The 18,336-nt window shown below is 32.6% G+C and overlaps 3 protein-coding genes across 3 annotated transcripts; 1 reads left to right on the forward strand and 2 right to left on the reverse strand.

The window, feature by feature from the left end:
- Positions 1–574: 574 nt before the first annotated feature.
- LOC145046970 (uncharacterized) lies at positions 575–2,468 on the forward strand. The gene is made up of 3 exons (XM_078995226.1): positions 575–1,454; positions 1,501–1,584; positions 1,720–2,468. The coding sequence occupies exons 1-3, from the start codon at positions 575–577 to the stop codon at positions 2,466–2,468; spliced, it is 1,713 nt and encodes a 570-aa protein (XP_078851352.1).
- Positions 2,469–5,387: 2,919 nt separating this feature from the next.
- On the reverse strand, positions 5,388–8,511 carry LOC145048417 (Thioesterase/thiol ester dehydrase-isomerase superfamily protein). The gene is made up of 5 exons (XM_078996890.1): positions 7,783–8,511; positions 6,630–6,807; positions 6,065–6,531; positions 5,801–5,929; positions 5,388–5,690 (listed from the first exon to the last, which is right to left on the reverse strand). The coding sequence occupies exons 1-5, from the start codon at positions 8,152–8,154 to the stop codon at positions 5,538–5,540; spliced, it is 1,299 nt and encodes a 432-aa protein (XP_078853016.1). The 5' UTR covers positions 8,155–8,511; the 3' UTR covers positions 5,388–5,537.
- Positions 8,512–11,438: 2,927 nt separating this feature from the next.
- Positions 11,439–14,615, reverse strand: BIR1 (BAK1-interacting receptor-like kinase 1). The gene is made up of 3 exons (XM_078996891.1): positions 14,338–14,615; positions 12,793–13,676; positions 11,439–12,690 (listed from the first exon to the last, which is right to left on the reverse strand). The coding sequence occupies exons 2-3, from the start codon at positions 13,618–13,620 to the stop codon at positions 11,674–11,676; spliced, it is 1,845 nt and encodes a 614-aa protein (XP_078853017.1). The 5' UTR covers positions 13,621–13,676; positions 14,338–14,615; the 3' UTR covers positions 11,439–11,673.
- Between the last annotated feature and the right edge of the window lie 3,721 nt (positions 14,616–18,336).

Genomic DNA, 18,336 nt, shown 5'->3' on the forward strand with positions numbered 1-18,336 from the left:
CCTTCGCATCTTTAACCCCAATCCATACAACCTCATATGCGAAACCAAATTTTGATTTGTATTACCAAATGCGAACATTTTTGCTTTTACACGTGAACTGCATTTGACTCCAATATTGAACAAATCACATTTCACAGTCCTTCTTGACTTCGCATTTTTCTTCACGAATCGTCCCTCAATCAATAACCCAATTGCGAATCCAAAATCAAAACTTATCTGTTTTCATATGTGAACCCAACTGATTGGCTTTTCAAAATCAAATTCGCAACTCCAAATCGTTCGATTATTCGCCCTAATTCCAAAATCAAATAACAGATCCTTCGTATGATTCATTTAATAACCAAGGCTTCGTTCCAGAAAACATCGAATTTAACAGTTATTCGTTCCCACAATCTTTAACCTCCGTTTAAAATCGATCCCTGTATACAAACCCAATAACCAATCGAACACATACCATTCGAAAACAATAATCATTACACCCCTCAACAGATTTGACATCGCATTTCAAAACAATCGATCTTACTTCATCTGTTGATCAGAATTTATGATTCATGGTCCATGTGGAGCTGAAAATATGAATTGTCCATGCAGGGTGGATAAAAAGTGCTCTAAAAACTTTCCAAAACAATTCATTAATCATTCGTCTGTTGATCAGAATGGTTTTCCGTTATATAGGCGAAGAAACGATGGTCATTTTGTAGAAAAATCAGGTGTAAGGTTGGATAATAGAAATGTTGTTCCATACAACAAATATCTATTGAAAAGATATCAGGCACATATTAATATTGAATGGTGCAATCAGGGATCTTCTATAAAGTATTTGTTTAAATACATAAATAAGGGTCCTGATAGAGCTACAGTTGCTGTTGTACCAACCAACAATGAATGTGAAAATAATGATGCGGTCGATGAAATAGCTGAATATTACGATTGTAGATATTTATCAACATGTGAAGCATCATGGCGAATTTTTAGATATCATGTTCATTGCAGATATCCTTCTGTTGTTAGACTACCTTTTCATCTTCCTAATCAACAACAGATTGTATATGGCGAAGATGATGATATTGATGATGTTCTTGACAAACCTTCTGTTGCCGCTTCAAAGTTCACAGCTTGGATGGAGTGTAATGCAATCGACAGTGAAGCACGAAAACTCACATATGTTGAATTCCCTACAAAGTTTGTTTGGATATTAAATGGTCGGTTTTGGAAGCGAAGGAAAGTAGGAAAAGTCATCGGTAGAATTCATTCAGTTTCACCTAAACTAGGTGAAGCATATTTCTTAAGGATTCTTTTAAATAAAGTAAAAGGACCAACATCATTTGATGAAATTCGCACGGTAAATGGAGAAACACATTCTTCTTTTAGAGATGCCTGTTATGCACTCGGGCTATTAGATGATGACAAGGAATACATTGATGCAATTAAAGAAGCAAGTCATTCTGGATCTGGTTTTTATCTACGCTTTTTATTTGCTACATTGTTGATGTGTAATAGTATGTCTAAACCAGAGATCGTTTGGGAAAATACATGGGAATATTTGGCAGATGGAATTCTATATAGCCAACGACGAAGATTTAAGTAAGCAGGTATTACATTTTTTCTTATTTTTTAAAATTAATTTATTTTTATTTTTCAACACCCATTAAATAATTAGTAATGAAATTATTAAATATCAACCACGTATTTTATTAATTATTTAATATTTTCGTGCAGAATTATCTCTCAGAGTAGATGAACTTAAGAACTTAACTTTGTTCGAAATACAACAAATTTTACTTCGAAACAACTCTACTCTCAAAAACTTCAAAAACATGCCATACCCAGATGTTGAATCCGTTTCTTCTTCAAACAATCGACTTATCACCGAGGAACTAGATTACGACATTCCCGTGATAAAGAATGACTATGATCGTATGTTTCTTGCATTAACAAATGAGCAACGGAACATTTTCCTAAACATCAAGAGTGCTATTCAACAAAATAAAGGAGGTGTCTTCTTTGTTTACGGGTATGGTGGAACGGGTAAAACTTTTTTATGGAAAACAATATCTGCAGCAATTAGATCTGTAGGAAATATTGTATTAAATGTTGCTTCAAGTGGTATTGCTTCCTTATTATTGTCCGGTGGTAGAACAGCACACTCTCGATTTATAATTCCATTTGAGCTTACAGAGGATTCTTTTTGTAACATAAATCCAGACGGTGAGTTGGCAAGCTTAATAAGGAAAACCTCTTTGATAATTTGGGATGAAGCACCTATGGTCCATAAGCATGCATTTGAAGCTTTAGATCGAACTTTGAAGGATTTATTAAGGTGCGTAAATTCAACCATCTCAAATATTCCATTTGGAGGGAAAGTTATTGTCTTTGGAGGAGATTTTAGACAAATTCTACCTGTTGTGCCGGGTGGCAGTAGACAGAACATTGTAAATGCTTCTTTGAGTTCTTCATATTTATGTTAATTTCATTACACACATTGGTATTGTGTCATCTGCATATGTCCAATTAGAATGATGAATAAAAAAAATAGTTTTCAAAAATCTTCATTCCTAATTAAATACTTCCCATTTAGTTAGTAATTAAATAATTACCAATAAAAAAAATTATTTAAATATTCAATATTACAATTTATAAGTTATCAGAATTATTGATATAATATTTTATTAAATAATTAATTTTTAAATTCAATTCAAAAACAGCACTCGTGGGTTCCATGGGTTTTAACCTAGTTTTTTTTATGTATATATAACTATTTTACACATTGTTTATGTATTTTTATGTGTTATTTTTTATGTATTATATATATATATATATATATATATATATATATATATATATATATATATATATATATATATATATATTACGTACTCACATTGTTTATGTATTTTAAATGTATAAACATATTTTTTACATACACACGTAAATGTAATTTAACATAATATAAATTGTCACATAATTATGTAAATGTAAATTTATATATGTTACATATTTTTATGTATTTTGATGTATTTTTTATGTATTATGTATTTATATGTATTTTTATATATTTATGTATTTTTTTTTAAAAGTTTTTTATATAGATGTTCATGTATTTTAAATGTATAATTGTATGTTTTACATATTTATGTTTTTTTTTACTTGAAGTTCTTTTCACCATTTCATCCAATTTGTCTAACTTGTTGGAGTATGTCTAGATGGTTTTCCTACATACTCATATATTTTAAGCTTTTCCTATTAGTTTATCATGAAATTTAACATCGAATGGGAAAAGCTTACAATATATGGTTATTTAGTAAAACCATCTAGACATACTCGAAGAAGCTATGCGAATTCGATGAAATAGTAAAGATGAATTGAAGTAAAAATATATAAGTACGTAAAAATAATACAATGAAACATTTAAAATATATAAAAATACATAAACATCTATATAAAAAACTAAAAAAATATATAAATACATATAAATACATAATACATAGAAAACACATAAAAACACACAAAAAAAAATATGTAAAATACTTAAAAATACATATTAATATGTAAAACAATATGTTTATACATTTAAAATACATAAATATACATAAACATCTATATAAAAAACTTTTAAAAAAAGTACATAAATACATAATACATAAAAAAACACATAAAAATACATAAAAATATGTGAAATACTTAAAAATTGATATAGATACGTAAAAAATATATTTATACATTTAAAAATACATAAACATCTATCTAAAAAACTTAAACATTACATAAATAAGTATAAATACATATAAATATATAATACATACAAAATAACACATAAAAAATATAAAATGGATAAAAGTACATATAAATAAGTAGAAAAATACATTTATAAATTTAAAATACATAAATATATACATATAAAAACTTATATATATATATATATATATATATATATATATATATATATATATATATATATATAATAATATGTTTATACACTATATATAAAATTTGACAAAATCTACAAAAAAAAAAAAAAAAAAAAAAAAAAAAAAAAAAACTCTCATTATTTTTGAAAAATTTACAATTTGGTCTCATGACCTACTAAACAGGTAAAATTGGCTAAAGTGAATAAATTAGTCGGTTTCTTGGACTTTTCTATTCAAAAAGTGAAAAAGTCGGGATTTTTTTGTTTAAAAAATAAAATTTATGACTTTATTAAATTTTTTCCTAAATATTGAGACTTTTCTGAAAATATCTCAAATATATATTGGTATAAGTGTTAAATACCAAAGTATAATATAATTGAAAGACAAGTGATATTGCACACATATTGATGGTATAACCACATAAATTAATTTATTAAAATGCTTATACTATTGTTGAAATATATGTTTTAGGTTTATAATTATATTCAATACATTAACAATTTATAAATACTTATAAAAATAGACAAGAAGGTCGATGAATCATATCACATTAGGTTGAATTATACGGTTGGACCGGTCGAGTGATGAACCAAAACGGTTTATGTTTATACACTTTTTAAATTTGAGAAATTAAATATCATTTTACTTTTGTTTATACAAATCATCATATCCCATTAAATAATGATATATGTTATATTTGTATATTAAAATTTCATTAAATAAGCATTTAATATTACACATGTTACTATTTAATTGGGTTTACACATGTTATTATTTAATAGGGTAGGATGATTTGTAGAAACAAAAACTAATAAGATATTTAATTTCTCTTTAAATGTTAACCTCTTTATAAGTTTTAGAAAATCACTATTTATCATCTACAGATTTGATAGATTGGCTAGGAAACAAAATAGTTCGATTCATGTTATATTAATGAATTTTTGTCATTTTCTAAATATTATAAATAGCAAATTACAAATATGTTTTCATGTGCTTTAGATAAAATCTGTATATTTTTGTCCCAACATGTTTCTTTTTTGTGGCGGATGATAGATATGGTCTGTTACCCATGTGAAAAAAATATCGGATAATCAGTTTACATAAGTCGTGACGAGTGAGGACGAGACTCAAACACAAACAAAAAAACAAAAAAAAGTTGGGTTAAACCTGCCATTTTGTATAAAAAAACATAAACCACATTTGCAATTACTCTTTTATAAAAAATATATATGGGATTCAATATGATCCTAATACTATATTATTATGAAGTTATGATAATACTCTAACATCTAATAAACTATATTCATGCATAACAACTCCTCTAGGGCAATTCATTCAAAACAAAATCCAACTAAAAAAAAACATTCATTTTTCGTGCAATTTGTTCTTTAACTTTAGCTAAGTTTTCAAGATTTATTCATTTAACATTCATACATCTTGTTTTTTATCTTCCCACAACACTACATTGATGTTGAAGAATTTCATAATTTGAAGTTAGTCGATACTTTTATTTCCCCTTACACTGTTGCAACAAGCATCATAAACAAGTTTTAGCTGAAACTCATTGTTTCTCTAATTAACTTAAAATTAGTTTTCAGTTTATTTCAGAACTCTCAAATACTTGAGATATCACTTCAACAGCAATGACTCCGCATCCATGCGCTCAAGGATCCTCCGCGCTTCCTCTTCTGTGGCCGGAACCACTTTCCGGATCCTAAATTTGTCATCATTCGCTTTCGCCTCCGGACGCACAGTAAACGTGAAATAAAACGTGTTCGAAACCTACACGGAAATAACTATACATATGAGTCTTTGTTTTTTTTTTTTTTTACTTAATGAGCTTAATCGGTTAAGCACTTAATACTTTTTCAATATCATTTATCCAGACAGACCTCACTAGACCTCAGCTCGGGCCTTGTAACATGTGCAACAACTTCAACATTAATCAAAGGCTTCTCCGCGTGTTCAAATTCTGTATATAGGACACACGACTTGAAACGTAGGAAATCACCAACATCCACCTACCAAAAAATAAAAAACAAAATTTAAAATGTTAAATGCCACGTGGGCACAGGGTGCCTCCACCAACCGGTCCCACAGACTTGAACCTGAAACCTGACTTATCGATTCACGTTTTTATTATTTTATTTACTCACAGGCCTAAGAAAGTCAACATGGTCAACTTCAAGAAAATAGGGCATCAATCCTGCAAAAGTGTAAGCAGTTGAAAAAGCCAATTCAAAAGCTCGATGCATCAAAAAGCCTCCAAAGATTCTTCCGTGAATGTTTCTCTGTTGAGGCTGACACATCAATGAGTTTTCAAGTCGCGTGTCTCTAAGAAGAATCGCGTCTCTGTTTGCCAATGCAGGCATGTCGCAAAAGATACGACCTTCAGCCAATAACGAATCAAGTCGATTTTGTTCTCCATTTTCGATCCCTTTTTTTTCTCCTTTTTTCAATTTTCTCATCACGTTTCTTGCATCGGCTTCTTTGTAAAGCGATTTTTCGGTTTCTGTTTGGGGAGAGAGTCGATTCACAGGGGCTGCTTTCCCGGTTTTGGAATCACGGGCTACAAATATGAAATTGGCTGATAGAGCTACTGTTTCTGTAATTACAGTGCTATCTACAAAAACCAATACATAGTTTTCACTTTTCAATTAAAAAATTCACCAAGTATTGAAATTAAACATTAGTTTAAAGATATTAATCAGATTGTTATACCGATTGATAGCTGAGTGACTTCAAGCTGAACTTCAATGGAAGAACGCCCAACCCATATAACAGAACCACCCATTTTTAGATCACCATCAACACTAATTGTTTTCTTGAGAACCATTTTGTCAACAGATGCAGTAACCAGTAATAAGGGTCTTGTCATGCTATCTTCATCTGAGCAGTGCTAGATTAGCATCAAGAATGTATAAGTTACAGAAAGAATGTTGTTAAAATTGTTTGCTGGAATGTAAGGGTAAAATGGTCATTTAGTTTCAATCAAGTGGTTTATTGAGTTATTCAGTCCAGAAAGGAGAAAATAAACAGACCTTATGCGTTATGAGTTTTATGTATGAAACAATTTATCCTTACAGACATCATTAGCCATTCAGCCACTATACACATACAGGACTTAAGTGGGGAAAGAAAGAAACGATCCCTTAATCCAATAAGCTACATATTGGTGTTTCTTTTTGACTTAATGTAAAATTAACGACTTAATAAAGAAATAACCTTTTACAAATTTGTCCACGTTTATTTTTTTTCCCTTTCCCAAATACTTTTAAACATTTTGACTATCCAGAAAAAAACAGTTGATGGGAAAAGAGAAAGAAACAGGGCCTTTACACATAAAGGTGAAGCAAAACATATACTTCCTCTCTTCCAAATGATAGATACAGTGCAAATACCACAATGTTTACCTAAAGAAAGTTGCAAACTTTGACTGGAATTATTATTTAAATACCCTCTAATAATGCCAAAACAACAAAAAAAATATTGAACCTACTTCATCAATGTGGGGAATGATAAGTAGTGAGCATAAAGGTTGAGTCATACCCCTGATACAGTTAATTCATATACAAAAACCTATTAGTTTGACAAAATTTGAGCAAATTATGGTGGTGATTGTAATTTCATGCGCGAAGGGAAAAGTTATTATTGAACCATAACCTAGGAATTGTTAACAATTCTATTTCACAGGGAAAAATACATGAAATGTGAGATGGGATGCTACAGTGATTGCATCTTTTTGGCTTCGAAATCCATAATTCGACATTCAATTTCAATTTGAAAACATTCCCTAAATTCACAAACAAAACCCCATACAGAAACACAAAATTTGAGCATAAATTGGAGAAAAAGAAAGCATCAAAATTGGTACCTTGACGGAAATTGTGCCAGCTAGTGCATCAAGATCTTCAAGCAATTTCCCAATTCTGACCTCATTCCAAGGATCTCGATACTGTTCTCTCAATATGTAATCAGTTGAAAAATTGTAGAGAATCGTTGTCCTGCTTTGAGCTGGGGTTTTTGTGAGCAATTCACTTTGTGGAGGTGCGTCTTTTGGTGGATCAAGAAGTCTCTCGAAGATTTTGGTCCTAGTTTCCCACAAAGCAGCTGTGACAGGAGAATGGTACATACCTGGCCATAAACTAAGTGGTTTTCTGAATGGTGAGTTATCATCATCTGCTCTAGGAGAGCTCTCAAATGGTGAAGTGAAGGTTGAATTGATTTTAATGGTGTTGAATTCCATTTGATTTCAACAAGGGTTCTCGATATGTGGGTTTTGGATAAATCGAAGAAAAGGCTAGTTAATTTACGCAAATTTAATGGGTTTTCTGTAGGAAAACGATCAGGGGAATGGGGTTAACTAAATTGATCAAGAATTGGGGATCGATTAGCGAAGAATCGTGAGTGATTCTGCGTATGTTATGGTTTGATCATCGTTCACAAACTCCATACCCATTTAGAGAAAATTGGGACGTGAATTTTAAGGGCATACAACATCGAGCATATCACGATAAAGGTTCCTCAACAACACCATTTTCATTTTTGCATTATCTTCCCATTACCGTAAATGTCCCCCAACTACCATCTTCATTTTTGGGTGCTTGGACGTCCGTTTTATTACTCTTAAAAAATCAGCTTTTTAATATTGTTTATATTAGATAAGTGTAACAAATCGTAAAAATGAATGGTTAACATATTCTTTTATTTGTATTTGTATATTGTATAAAATGTACAAACATATTATTTACAGTTCACTTGTGTTGAATCATGTAATATTTCTGTGGTTTCTGATTAAACCATTATCCTCTTTCAAAATATCATTATTTTGGTCTTAAAAAGCTCTACATTTAGAGAAGATAAATGGGAACAGGACTTATTAAACTAATTAACTTTTTGATTTATTCACATCTAGGTAAATTTTTTTTTTACACATTTAGGTAACAAACTTGTTGGAAGTGTTCACATATGACCATTATAACCTGTTACAGTAGGTTACATCCGGCTTCGGCAAATCATAATGGTCATATGTGAACACTTCCAATAAGTTTGTTAACTAGATGTGTACAAAAAAAAAAGATAGTTAACCAGATGTGAACAAACCGAAAAATTAATTATCTTAATAAGGCATATTCCCAAAGATAAATTTAGATATACTCATCAATGATCATTTTTTTTTATAAATAGATACTACAAAATAACCATTATCTTCACAAAAACCCTAAATTATCTTGTGTTCAAAAATAGTCATTTTTAATTCTTTTATGGGTTGTGAAAATGTTTTTTTTCTTAAAAGACATATTTAAAATTTGTTTTTTCTAACAATTTCTGAAATTTCAAACTCAAACCCCTAATTTGATAAAGAAAGCAAGTTCAATTGAACTTCAATTTGGTTTTGTCCCTATCTAATGGTGTTGTTTTGTTGTTCTAACTTCACAACATGTTCCAAATTTCTTTAAATATCGTCATACAACCCTATTCCAAACTATACATATAATTTTGGAATAAAATGTGCATTTTGTAAAAGAATTTTTTTTCCCGACTGAATTGTTTTTAGATCAATAGTTGTCATTATACAAAGAAGATAACGACCAAAAGGGAGTTGTGGGGCAATGACCCATACCATGTGGTCCTAAATGTCAACCTCACAAGTAGATGAATACAAGTCTTAATGACTTACATGTTAGTTCTTACCTATAATTTGGTATGCATTTAGAAGATAATGGAATGCCAAAAAAACAACTCATGAATTTACTAAAAAGTTGCCATCAAACCAAAAATAAATGGTCTAAAACTTGCGGATGACAAAGGAGATAAGAAGATCTCTAATGATCTAGGAAATAATATCTACTTCTTGATTTGATTGCAACTCGAGTCAAAGTGTGTTTGTGAAACATCCCTTGGGTTGGCTATTTCAAAAGTTTTAAATGCCAAAAATAGGTCCAGTATCAAATAAAAATGTGTGTTCAAAATGAGGGGAAGTAATCAAGTAACATATAATCTCAAAATAAAAAGTTATGTTTAGACATTACATATCCAATATCTTTTAAATGTCTAATCTTTTTTTTTATCTCTAATTTTCAACTATAAACTAATCTGAGTACATGTCAAAATACAAGTTTTAGGCTTGAAAAGCTTAAATGAGTATATTTGTAGTCAAATACTTTAATGAAAATGGATAGTTGTGATTATCTAATCCCAAAGTTAAACCCATATATATATATATATATATATATATATATATATATATATATATATATATATATATATATATATATATATATATATATATATATATATATATATATATATATATATATATAAAGGGGTTTTCTAATATAAAAAATGTTTAATTATCAACCTTTTAATAATGTCTATTATTTTATAGTTCAATATGATAACAATATTTTTTCATCATCTCTAAAATTTATTATAAGAATATTATAGACAATGATTTAGTTATTGGTAACAAAAATTCTGATTTTAATGTTATCAATATATTTTAGTATAATTATTATTAATAATGAGATAGGTTGAGCTTAATTTACTAACCGAGATAAAAGGTGTGGGTGCATATTCGAAGCGATAAATGTAAACTCGGGAATACGGGTGTCCGGGGGCGCTGCTCCCATGTGTAGGGTTCCAAGGGGCGTTTAGCAGGGTCTAGGGGCAACGCCTCTAGCAGGGTCCAAGGGCACAACCCTTAGCAGTGGTTATGTCCAATAACTACCTGTTTTGGTGCCAAATCTATATGTAACCACTACTAACTACTTTCCCTCTTCTATAAGAATGTTTTTCTGGTTTTAGAAAACAAGTTGGAACAATCATATACACGAAAATCATACTTTGATTTGATTTATCTCTCAAGAACACAAAACAGCAAGATATTTTTTTGTGTTTCTGATTTAGAAGTGATCTTTATCCTTTGGATTATCCCAAATCTGATTTCGTGATACCCAAGTTATTGGATTGAAATCACAGATTTTGGAAAGTGATTACCATCACAATCCTAAAAATATCCAAATAAATTGAAATTCTTAAGACTCCAAAATCTAACAAAAAAAGATGTACATTGCAATCTTCCTCTTGAGCAAGGCAATGTAAGTAGATTGCTATTAAGAACAAAACAATAAAATACATTGTCTATATTAATAAAAATAGTAAAATTTCATTATTTCATGAAATAACATACGAAACTTTGAATTTGAGTTAAACTTAAGTCGATTTGAGTGGTTTAATACAAAAGTACAAAACCATTGATTTACACTACGAACAATTCAATTATTGCAGCTCCATACGAAACTTTCAATTTCAACATAACTGTTCATTAGGGGTTTTAATCACTATATGGTTCCACACGATACTACGTATTAAAACTCAATGGTTTAATTATTACAGCTCTATCAGAGATTAAATGCGCCAAATTTGATGAATTTACTTGCGGCTTTTTCATTAATGTCCCCTACGATTACCATTAATGCCAGATATACGAGCATATGAGAATTTTGCTCAACCTATTATAACAAAATCTTTCAGGAATGCACCGACCCTTCCAAAGGGGAGCACATTGTTCCCCTTTGTCTTAGCATTACCTATATTGCAACAAATACATATTAATATTCCTCTAAGTGTTTCATTACATACATAAAATCAAAACCCTATAGTCCTCTGAACCGATATATATATATATATATATTATATGCGTATGACATTTATTCAAGCACGAAGAACATTAATTACATATACCTTACATGACCTCATTTGGTCATTTCATTCCTCTCATATCCCGAGAAACAATGAGTTCGATATCACCGGCATTAGCATCATCCGTGGGCATCAAAATCTCATCATCCGCAGTGAAATGGTAATGTTCACCAATCGCCCGTAAAAGTTGATACACTTCAAACATCGAAGGCCGCTCCTTATGAACCGCAGGCAACACACAATTACACGCGACCTTAAGAACCTGAAAAACCTCGTTATCAATTCCCTTTCCGGCCAACGACACATCAATGGAATCATGAAGTTTCGATTCCGCCGATAATTCGGAAATCCATTCCACTAAACTTCCTTTAAAGCTTTCCGGAGCTTTAGACACACGCGTCGGTCTTTCCCCCGTTACCAACTCAAGTAGCACCACCCCGAAGCTGTACACGTCACCCTTCGGGGTGGCCACGAGAGTTCGGGCGTATTCGGGTGCTACGTACCCGATATCCCCGAACTCTCCATTCACAAAAGTACTCAGGTGAGTATCCACCGGGTTCATCAGTCTGGCCAACCCAAAATCGGAAATTCTTGCCTCGAATTCACCGTCTAACAATATACATTTTGAACTTATGTTCCGGTGAAGGATACGCGGGTTGCAGTTATGGTGGAGCCACGCGAAACCTTTGGCGGCTCCGATTGCAATTTTTAACCGTAACGGCCATTCCATACGTTTCTCATCATCCCCAACAAGATGTAATTTATCGTGTAGATTCCCGTTTGCCATGTATTTGTAGACTAAAAACCGTTCTTGTTTCGCGACACAAAACCCGAGAAGCGGTACGAGGTTACGGTGTTTAAGGCTTCCAATTGTTGCCATTTCTGACGCGAATTCTTTCTCGGAATGTTGCGTGTCTTGTAATCTTTTGATCATTAATGAGCTTCCATCTTCGAGTGTTGCTTTGTATAACGAACCCGTTCTTCCCGATCCGATTATGTTGTCTTTACTAAAACTGTTTGTTGCCTTCATGAGATCGCTCAGTCTCATCTTCGATACCGGGTTTTCAAACATCGAAAGCTACAATTTTTTTTAAAAAAAATTAGTAAATCCGAATCAAAAATGAAAAGTACATACTAGTAATGATGTGATAAGATATGGATTCAAATTTAAATATCTTACCTTAATAGTTTTTGTTCCTTTAATACTTCTTGCCCATTTATTCCCATCCGGATCTTCTTCTTTCCTTCTAATGACCTTACGCTTAATGAACATCGTACTGACAACCACCAACACCGCCGCCAGTGTGACACCGCCAACCGCCGCTCCTATGATCACACCGGTGCTCGTTTTGCTCTGCTCTCCTTCACACCGCTGCAAAGGCCCCCCGCATAAATCAAGATTTCCGGCATAGCTGTCGGCTTTAATATTATCACCAAAATTCGGGACCGGGCCCGACAAAAGATTATTTGCAACATTGAACTCCTTAATCCGATTGAGCCCGCCCAATTCATACGGGATCCGACCCGTGAACCGGTTGTTATCGAGTTTGAGGACATTAAGAAACAAAATGTTTGAAATGCTGACTGGGATTTCTCCCGATAAATTGTTTGATGATAAATCGAGAGTTGTGAGAAAGTGAACGACATCTGTCATGTTGGTGGGGAGGGGCCCGTTTAGGCGGTTGTTGGAAAGGTCTAATCCGGTCATTGAGGTACAGTTCTTGAGTCCAACCGGGAACCCACCAATCAACCCCATGTCAGAAAGGTGGATATTTAAGACTTTGCTTTCATCAGGATGCCAGCATTCGATTCCTGTGAATCTGCAAATGAATCCTTCAGTGTTGTTATTGAAATCCCATGATGATAACAGGTTTTCGGGATCTCTCAGTGATGCTTTAACGGATTTTAAGCAATTGATGTCACTTTCAACCGCATTGCTGCAAGTGATGGATATAAGAATGTAGAGACACACACTGATTACTGTTACACGATTCCATTCCATTGTCATTGTAAAAGAAACCAGTGGGTTTAGGAATCGGAAACCTTGGTTCCCAAGAAACAAACCTGGAAAGAAAGATAGCAAAACAAACAGGATATGTTCAGTCGTTCAGATGTTGTCTATGGTGTTGTTTCTTTTTTGACTTTCAGCAACTAATCAGGTAAAAGCTATATATATGTGTGTTTTCTTTAGATTGTGCTTAATTGAAAGGTGTTTTTGCAAAAAACCTAAATTACAAGATGGTTTACAAGAATAACCAATTTGGGACATATCGTACAAATGTAAATGCTAACCTAAAAGTTTTGCTTCGCGATTTGTTCTAAAGTCGTTCAGTCATGTAAAGTGAGATTAAAGTCAACTACGAGTTTTTGAAAAGTCGATCACTCCAAAACAACCGATAGCAAAAAAGAACAAATATTATCGATCTTCATCGCCTAAACCTCAAAATCATGAAAGGGGCAGTGCTCTTTCTAGATACTTGAATGAATTACAATAACAATAAAACAATATACTCGCCCAATTGAGATATCATAAACCCTAATCAAAGAACACACAAATCAAAACGACAAGATCACTATATTCCCACAAAATTAGCGACAAACCCGGAAAGCAAAACAGCATCATCCAACAACAAAATGAAAACCCATATGAATTCCATCAAATTTAGCATAAATTCAATAACTAGAGCAACTAAAACGAAACAAATGGCAAAGATGAAAAGTTTACACAGTAAAATTCAAGATCTTGAGTAGGAGCTTTCTTCAACATGTATTGATGATAAGAGCGGAATGATTCAATGGATGTAGGAGAAAATTGGAGCTAATCGGGTCAAAGAAGAAAAGGCCATGTTGATATGAAGCTTCAAGCGACGACTCACGACTAATAATGAATGGAATGCTTGACTTGCAGTTGTTTGTTACTATTTTGTGAGGAAAGTGAAAGGCGTGTGAAGTGAAGACTTTTGAGGAATTGGGAGTAATTTGGACCCAAAATTGCAATTGACGAATGACGTTGGATGGCAATTTGATAATGGGGTAAATGGTGTGGTTTAGGTTAATAATGGCTAATCGCTAAAATATCTGAATGGAATAATATAATCACTGGTTTCAATTGTTTTTTTCTTTTTTGGTAAAGAAACAAAAATTCACGAAATTTCCTTTTAATGTCTAATTTCTGAACTTTGTTTTATTATCACTCTTTAACTGTTTGCAACGTATTGGGTTTTTACATTTCCGTTTTCGAGTTCAACTTAACGAGATAAATGAAAGGAAATAAGTGAAAATGAGAAAAAAATAAAAAAAATTGTTGTTTGTTTCCGAGTTTCATTAAAGGAAGAAAGTTAAAAGAAATGGAAATATCACATTCCCTCCTAACTTTCCTTCCAATTTGAGAGAATTTAGAAAGAAAGAAGAAAATGATTAATTTTCTTTTCACTTCTCTCCAATTCAGAAACACAAAAGAAAATTTTGTTTTCCTTTCATTTCTCTTCTTTTTTCTCCTGACTTTCAGTTCTCTTTTTTTCTTTTCTTTTATTGAACTCGGAAACTAGACGTTAGAATATTTACAACCTTACACGAAAAAACTTCTTTTAAATTATAAATTATATTATAATGTTTAAACCCTATATTATACCTATAGTGTAGTGTTAATGAATAATGTTATACTATTCATCATCATTAAATATAACATTGAAATTTCATTGATACAATTTGATCATTTAACTTTGAACTTAATTATGTTTTGCTTATTTTATATAATTATAATGTTTATATAATAACGTTATATATATGTCATATATAATAAGGTTATTTGTGTTATCATGGTGTTTATGAGATAAAATAGTTGCAATCACCTTCGTTAATTGCTTTATTTTCCTGATAATGGTTTCGATTGTGCATGAGTTTCAAATGGGTTCTTCATATGATGATTACGACAACCCATTTGCTGGAATTAACAGGCTATTTTCTGGGTTAAATGAGATGGATTTTGAGTTGCATGGGATTTACATGGATCATGAACCAAAGCAGGAGTCGGTAACAAGGCTTAATAAATCTAAGGATATATTTCTTAACATTTTACTTAGCGATGAGAACACCATAAATTCAAGTATGGCTGATGAAGTGAAAGCATGAGTGTACCATGGTAATGATTTACAAAGTGATGAGGAGGCAGAGGAAGTAGTGACGAACAACTATAAAATACATGATAATGGCCAGATTTCCCTCTCCTCATTAAAAACTACTTCTATCTAGCTCCTCTCTTCACCATCTTTTGGTCAAAAAGAGTAAGAGTATTAAATCCCAAAAGTCCTAGGAGTTAAGCATGTTGGTGATGAACTAGTTCTCGTTCACCCCGGGTGGAATGAGTCAAGCTAATTCCGAAATCGCCAGAGCCCTCTTGTTCTAATCTTTTTCTTAGCAACTGGCTTTCAGGAGTCTTGCTGCGAGGAAGATTAGAAACGCCTTACTATATTGAATTGAGAATAATGGCATTTTTTCTGCAGATATGGAGTTTGTTGAGAGGACTTGCGTCCTTCGTTCGTAGTGGTCATTTATAGCTGTTTTTCCAACTGAACCTAATTTACTATTTTGCGACAAGAGGGGGCTCTTACTTCTTTCATCTCTAGGTTGAGTACTAGCAAGTCAGGGAGAAGAGAAAAGCCTGGGAAGGAATCGGGTTTTCAGCATCTGTAGTGGAAGAGTGTACTGGTGGTGGTTTAGTTAGAGACAACAACGGGAAGGGGGCTCTCTCTTCTTTCAGCTGATTCTCCTTTTACTAGGCTTGGATAGATGGGGGTGTCGGTGTAAAGATCGCATGGAACAGTAAATAGAAATGGAATCAAACCTCCTCCTATAGGTAAGTTCAGTCTGTAACTGAGGCTTTCTAGGTGTAGGGCTAATAGCACAATGGCGGTGCGGCTAGGCTTTGTGGGTTCGAATGCCGGTTTGAGATAACCAGCCAGGCAAAGGAAAGAAGGAAGTCTTCGGGATAAGATGGAACCTAAGTTAGGGGATGTGTTCGAATCACCCGCACAACTGAAATTATGTATGACAAACTATGCAGTAAATGGAGGGTATGAAATATACTTTCAAAAGAGTGACAATAGGAGAATTGTTGCAAGATATGGGAAGAGAAATGAAGATCATAAGTGCCCGTTCAAACTTTATGTAGCTTAGATGTACATTGAAATAACCTTTCAGGTTAAAGAAATGAATTCTAAGCATCATTGTTCTAGAGTGTTTAAATTTGGGTCTATTGTTACCTCCTAATGGATTAGAAGACATTATGTTACTGAGATAGCAAATAAACCTAAAGTGAAACTCATGGAGATGATCAGTGACATCAATCAAAAGTATAGATGTGTCGTATCTATATGACATGTTAAAAGGGCAAGACTATAGGCAAAGGAATTGATTGAGGGTAAATTAACTGAACACTATGCAAGAATTTGGGATTATGCTCGAGAATTATTGAGATCAAACCCTAGGTCTACGTGCAAAATTTATGTTACTACCAATCTAAATGAGAAGAATCATTTTTAGAGGTTTTATATTTGTTTCAAATCTTTAAGTGTTTGCTGGAAAATAGGGTGTAGGAGGGTTATAGGGTTGGATGGGTGCTTCCTAAAGAGACAGGTTAAAAGTGAATTACTCACATCCATAAGTAGAGATGCTAATAACCAAGTACTCCCAATAGCTTGGGCTATTGTTGATGTAGAAAACAAGGATAACTGGACATGGTTTCTGGAGCTTTTAAAGGATGATCATGACCTTGGTATTGGTGTAGATTTGGTTGTCATTTCTAATCAACTTAAAGTAAGTTCCTTTATATAAGTAGTGTATTTTAATTTAATTATTTCAATGTGGTGAAAATGGCTCACATAATGTGTTTATTTATAGGGTTTCTTGAATCTGTTAAGGTTATTTTGCCATATAAGGAGCATAAACAGTGTGCTAAACACATTTATGCAAAATTTAGGAAAGCTTTCTTAAGATTGGAGTTCAAGAAGTTTTTATGGGCTACATCAATGAGTTGTGGTGAATATAAATTCTTGAGAAACATGGAAACACTAAAGAGTCTAAACCCTAGTGCATATGAGTACCTAATGTCCACAAAGTGCAGAGCTTGCATGGGTGTAGGGTATGCTTGTGAAGCAGTGGACAATGGTATTTCATTGTGTTTCAACTCCATAATTATACAATCTATGAAAAAAATCTTTGATAACTGTTAGGAAGTAAGGTGGATAACTAGCAAAAATCAAAAGCATATAAGACACAATATTTACGTGGTTCAGTCAATGTGACCTACGTCCACAGACATGAGGGGAGTATTCTTTATTTTAGAGCTCTCAAACAGGGGTTATAGGTACACTGTTCATAGAGATTCGCCTAACACTCTAGAATTCAATATACAAAATGACTAAGCATGCATCCATATTTATACTTGAGGGATCAAACCTAAAACCCTATTGGGCCAAGCCCATAGCCCCATGAATGGTGCCAACCAATCACAATCCGCCATGCAACAGCTTCTGGAACATTCATCATTACATGAGCATGAACAATACACATGATGGAGCATCATGATCCATAGTGGCACATCATGATGCAAGAGTGACACATCATCATTAATGTCTAAGTCCATAACTATAATTGGTAAGACTTGACCCGACCCGGCATGGTCCATTTGGGTTGCATGGCATCATGCACTTGGATAGACTAAAAT

Source organism: Lactuca saligna, chromosome 5 (assembly GCF_052625555.1).
Source record: "Lactuca saligna cultivar CGN05327 chromosome 5, ASM5262555v1, whole genome shotgun sequence".
NCBI lineage: Eukaryota > Viridiplantae > Streptophyta > Magnoliopsida > Asterales > Asteraceae > Lactuca > Lactuca saligna.

Bases quoted from the DNA above. Each gene is read 5' to 3' on its own strand.
- LOC145046970 (XM_078995226.1), top strand. From the start codon at position 575: ATGAATTGTCCATGCAGGGTGGATAAAAAGTGCTCTAAAAACTTTCCA. The intron at 1,455-1,500 runs GTTTTTATCTAC...GATGTGTAATAG, and splicing joins AGCAAGTCATTCTGGATCTG to TATGTCTAAACCAGAGATCG. The intron at 1,585-1,719 runs GTAAGCAGGTAT...ATTTTCGTGCAG, and splicing joins AGCCAACGACGAAGATTTAA to AATTATCTCTCAGAGTAGAT.
- LOC145048417 (XM_078996890.1), bottom strand. From the start codon at position 8,154: ATGGAATTCAACACCATTAAAATCAATTCAACCTTCACTTCACCATTT. The intron at 6,532-6,629 runs GTATAACAATCT...TGGTTTTTGTAG, and splicing joins AGTCACTCAGCTATCAATCG to ATAGCACTGTAATTACAGAA. The intron at 5,691-5,800 runs GTCTGTCTGGAT...ATTTCCGTGTAG, and splicing joins CCGAGCTGAGGTCTAGTGAG to GTTTCGAACACGTTTTATTT.
- BIR1 (XM_078996891.1), bottom strand. From the start codon at position 13,620: ATGACAATGGAATGGAATCGTGTAACAGTAATCAGTGTGTGTCTCTAC. The intron at 12,691-12,792 runs GTAAGATATTTA...AAAAAATTGTAG, and splicing joins AAGGAACAAAAACTATTAAG to CTTTCGATGTTTGAAAACCC.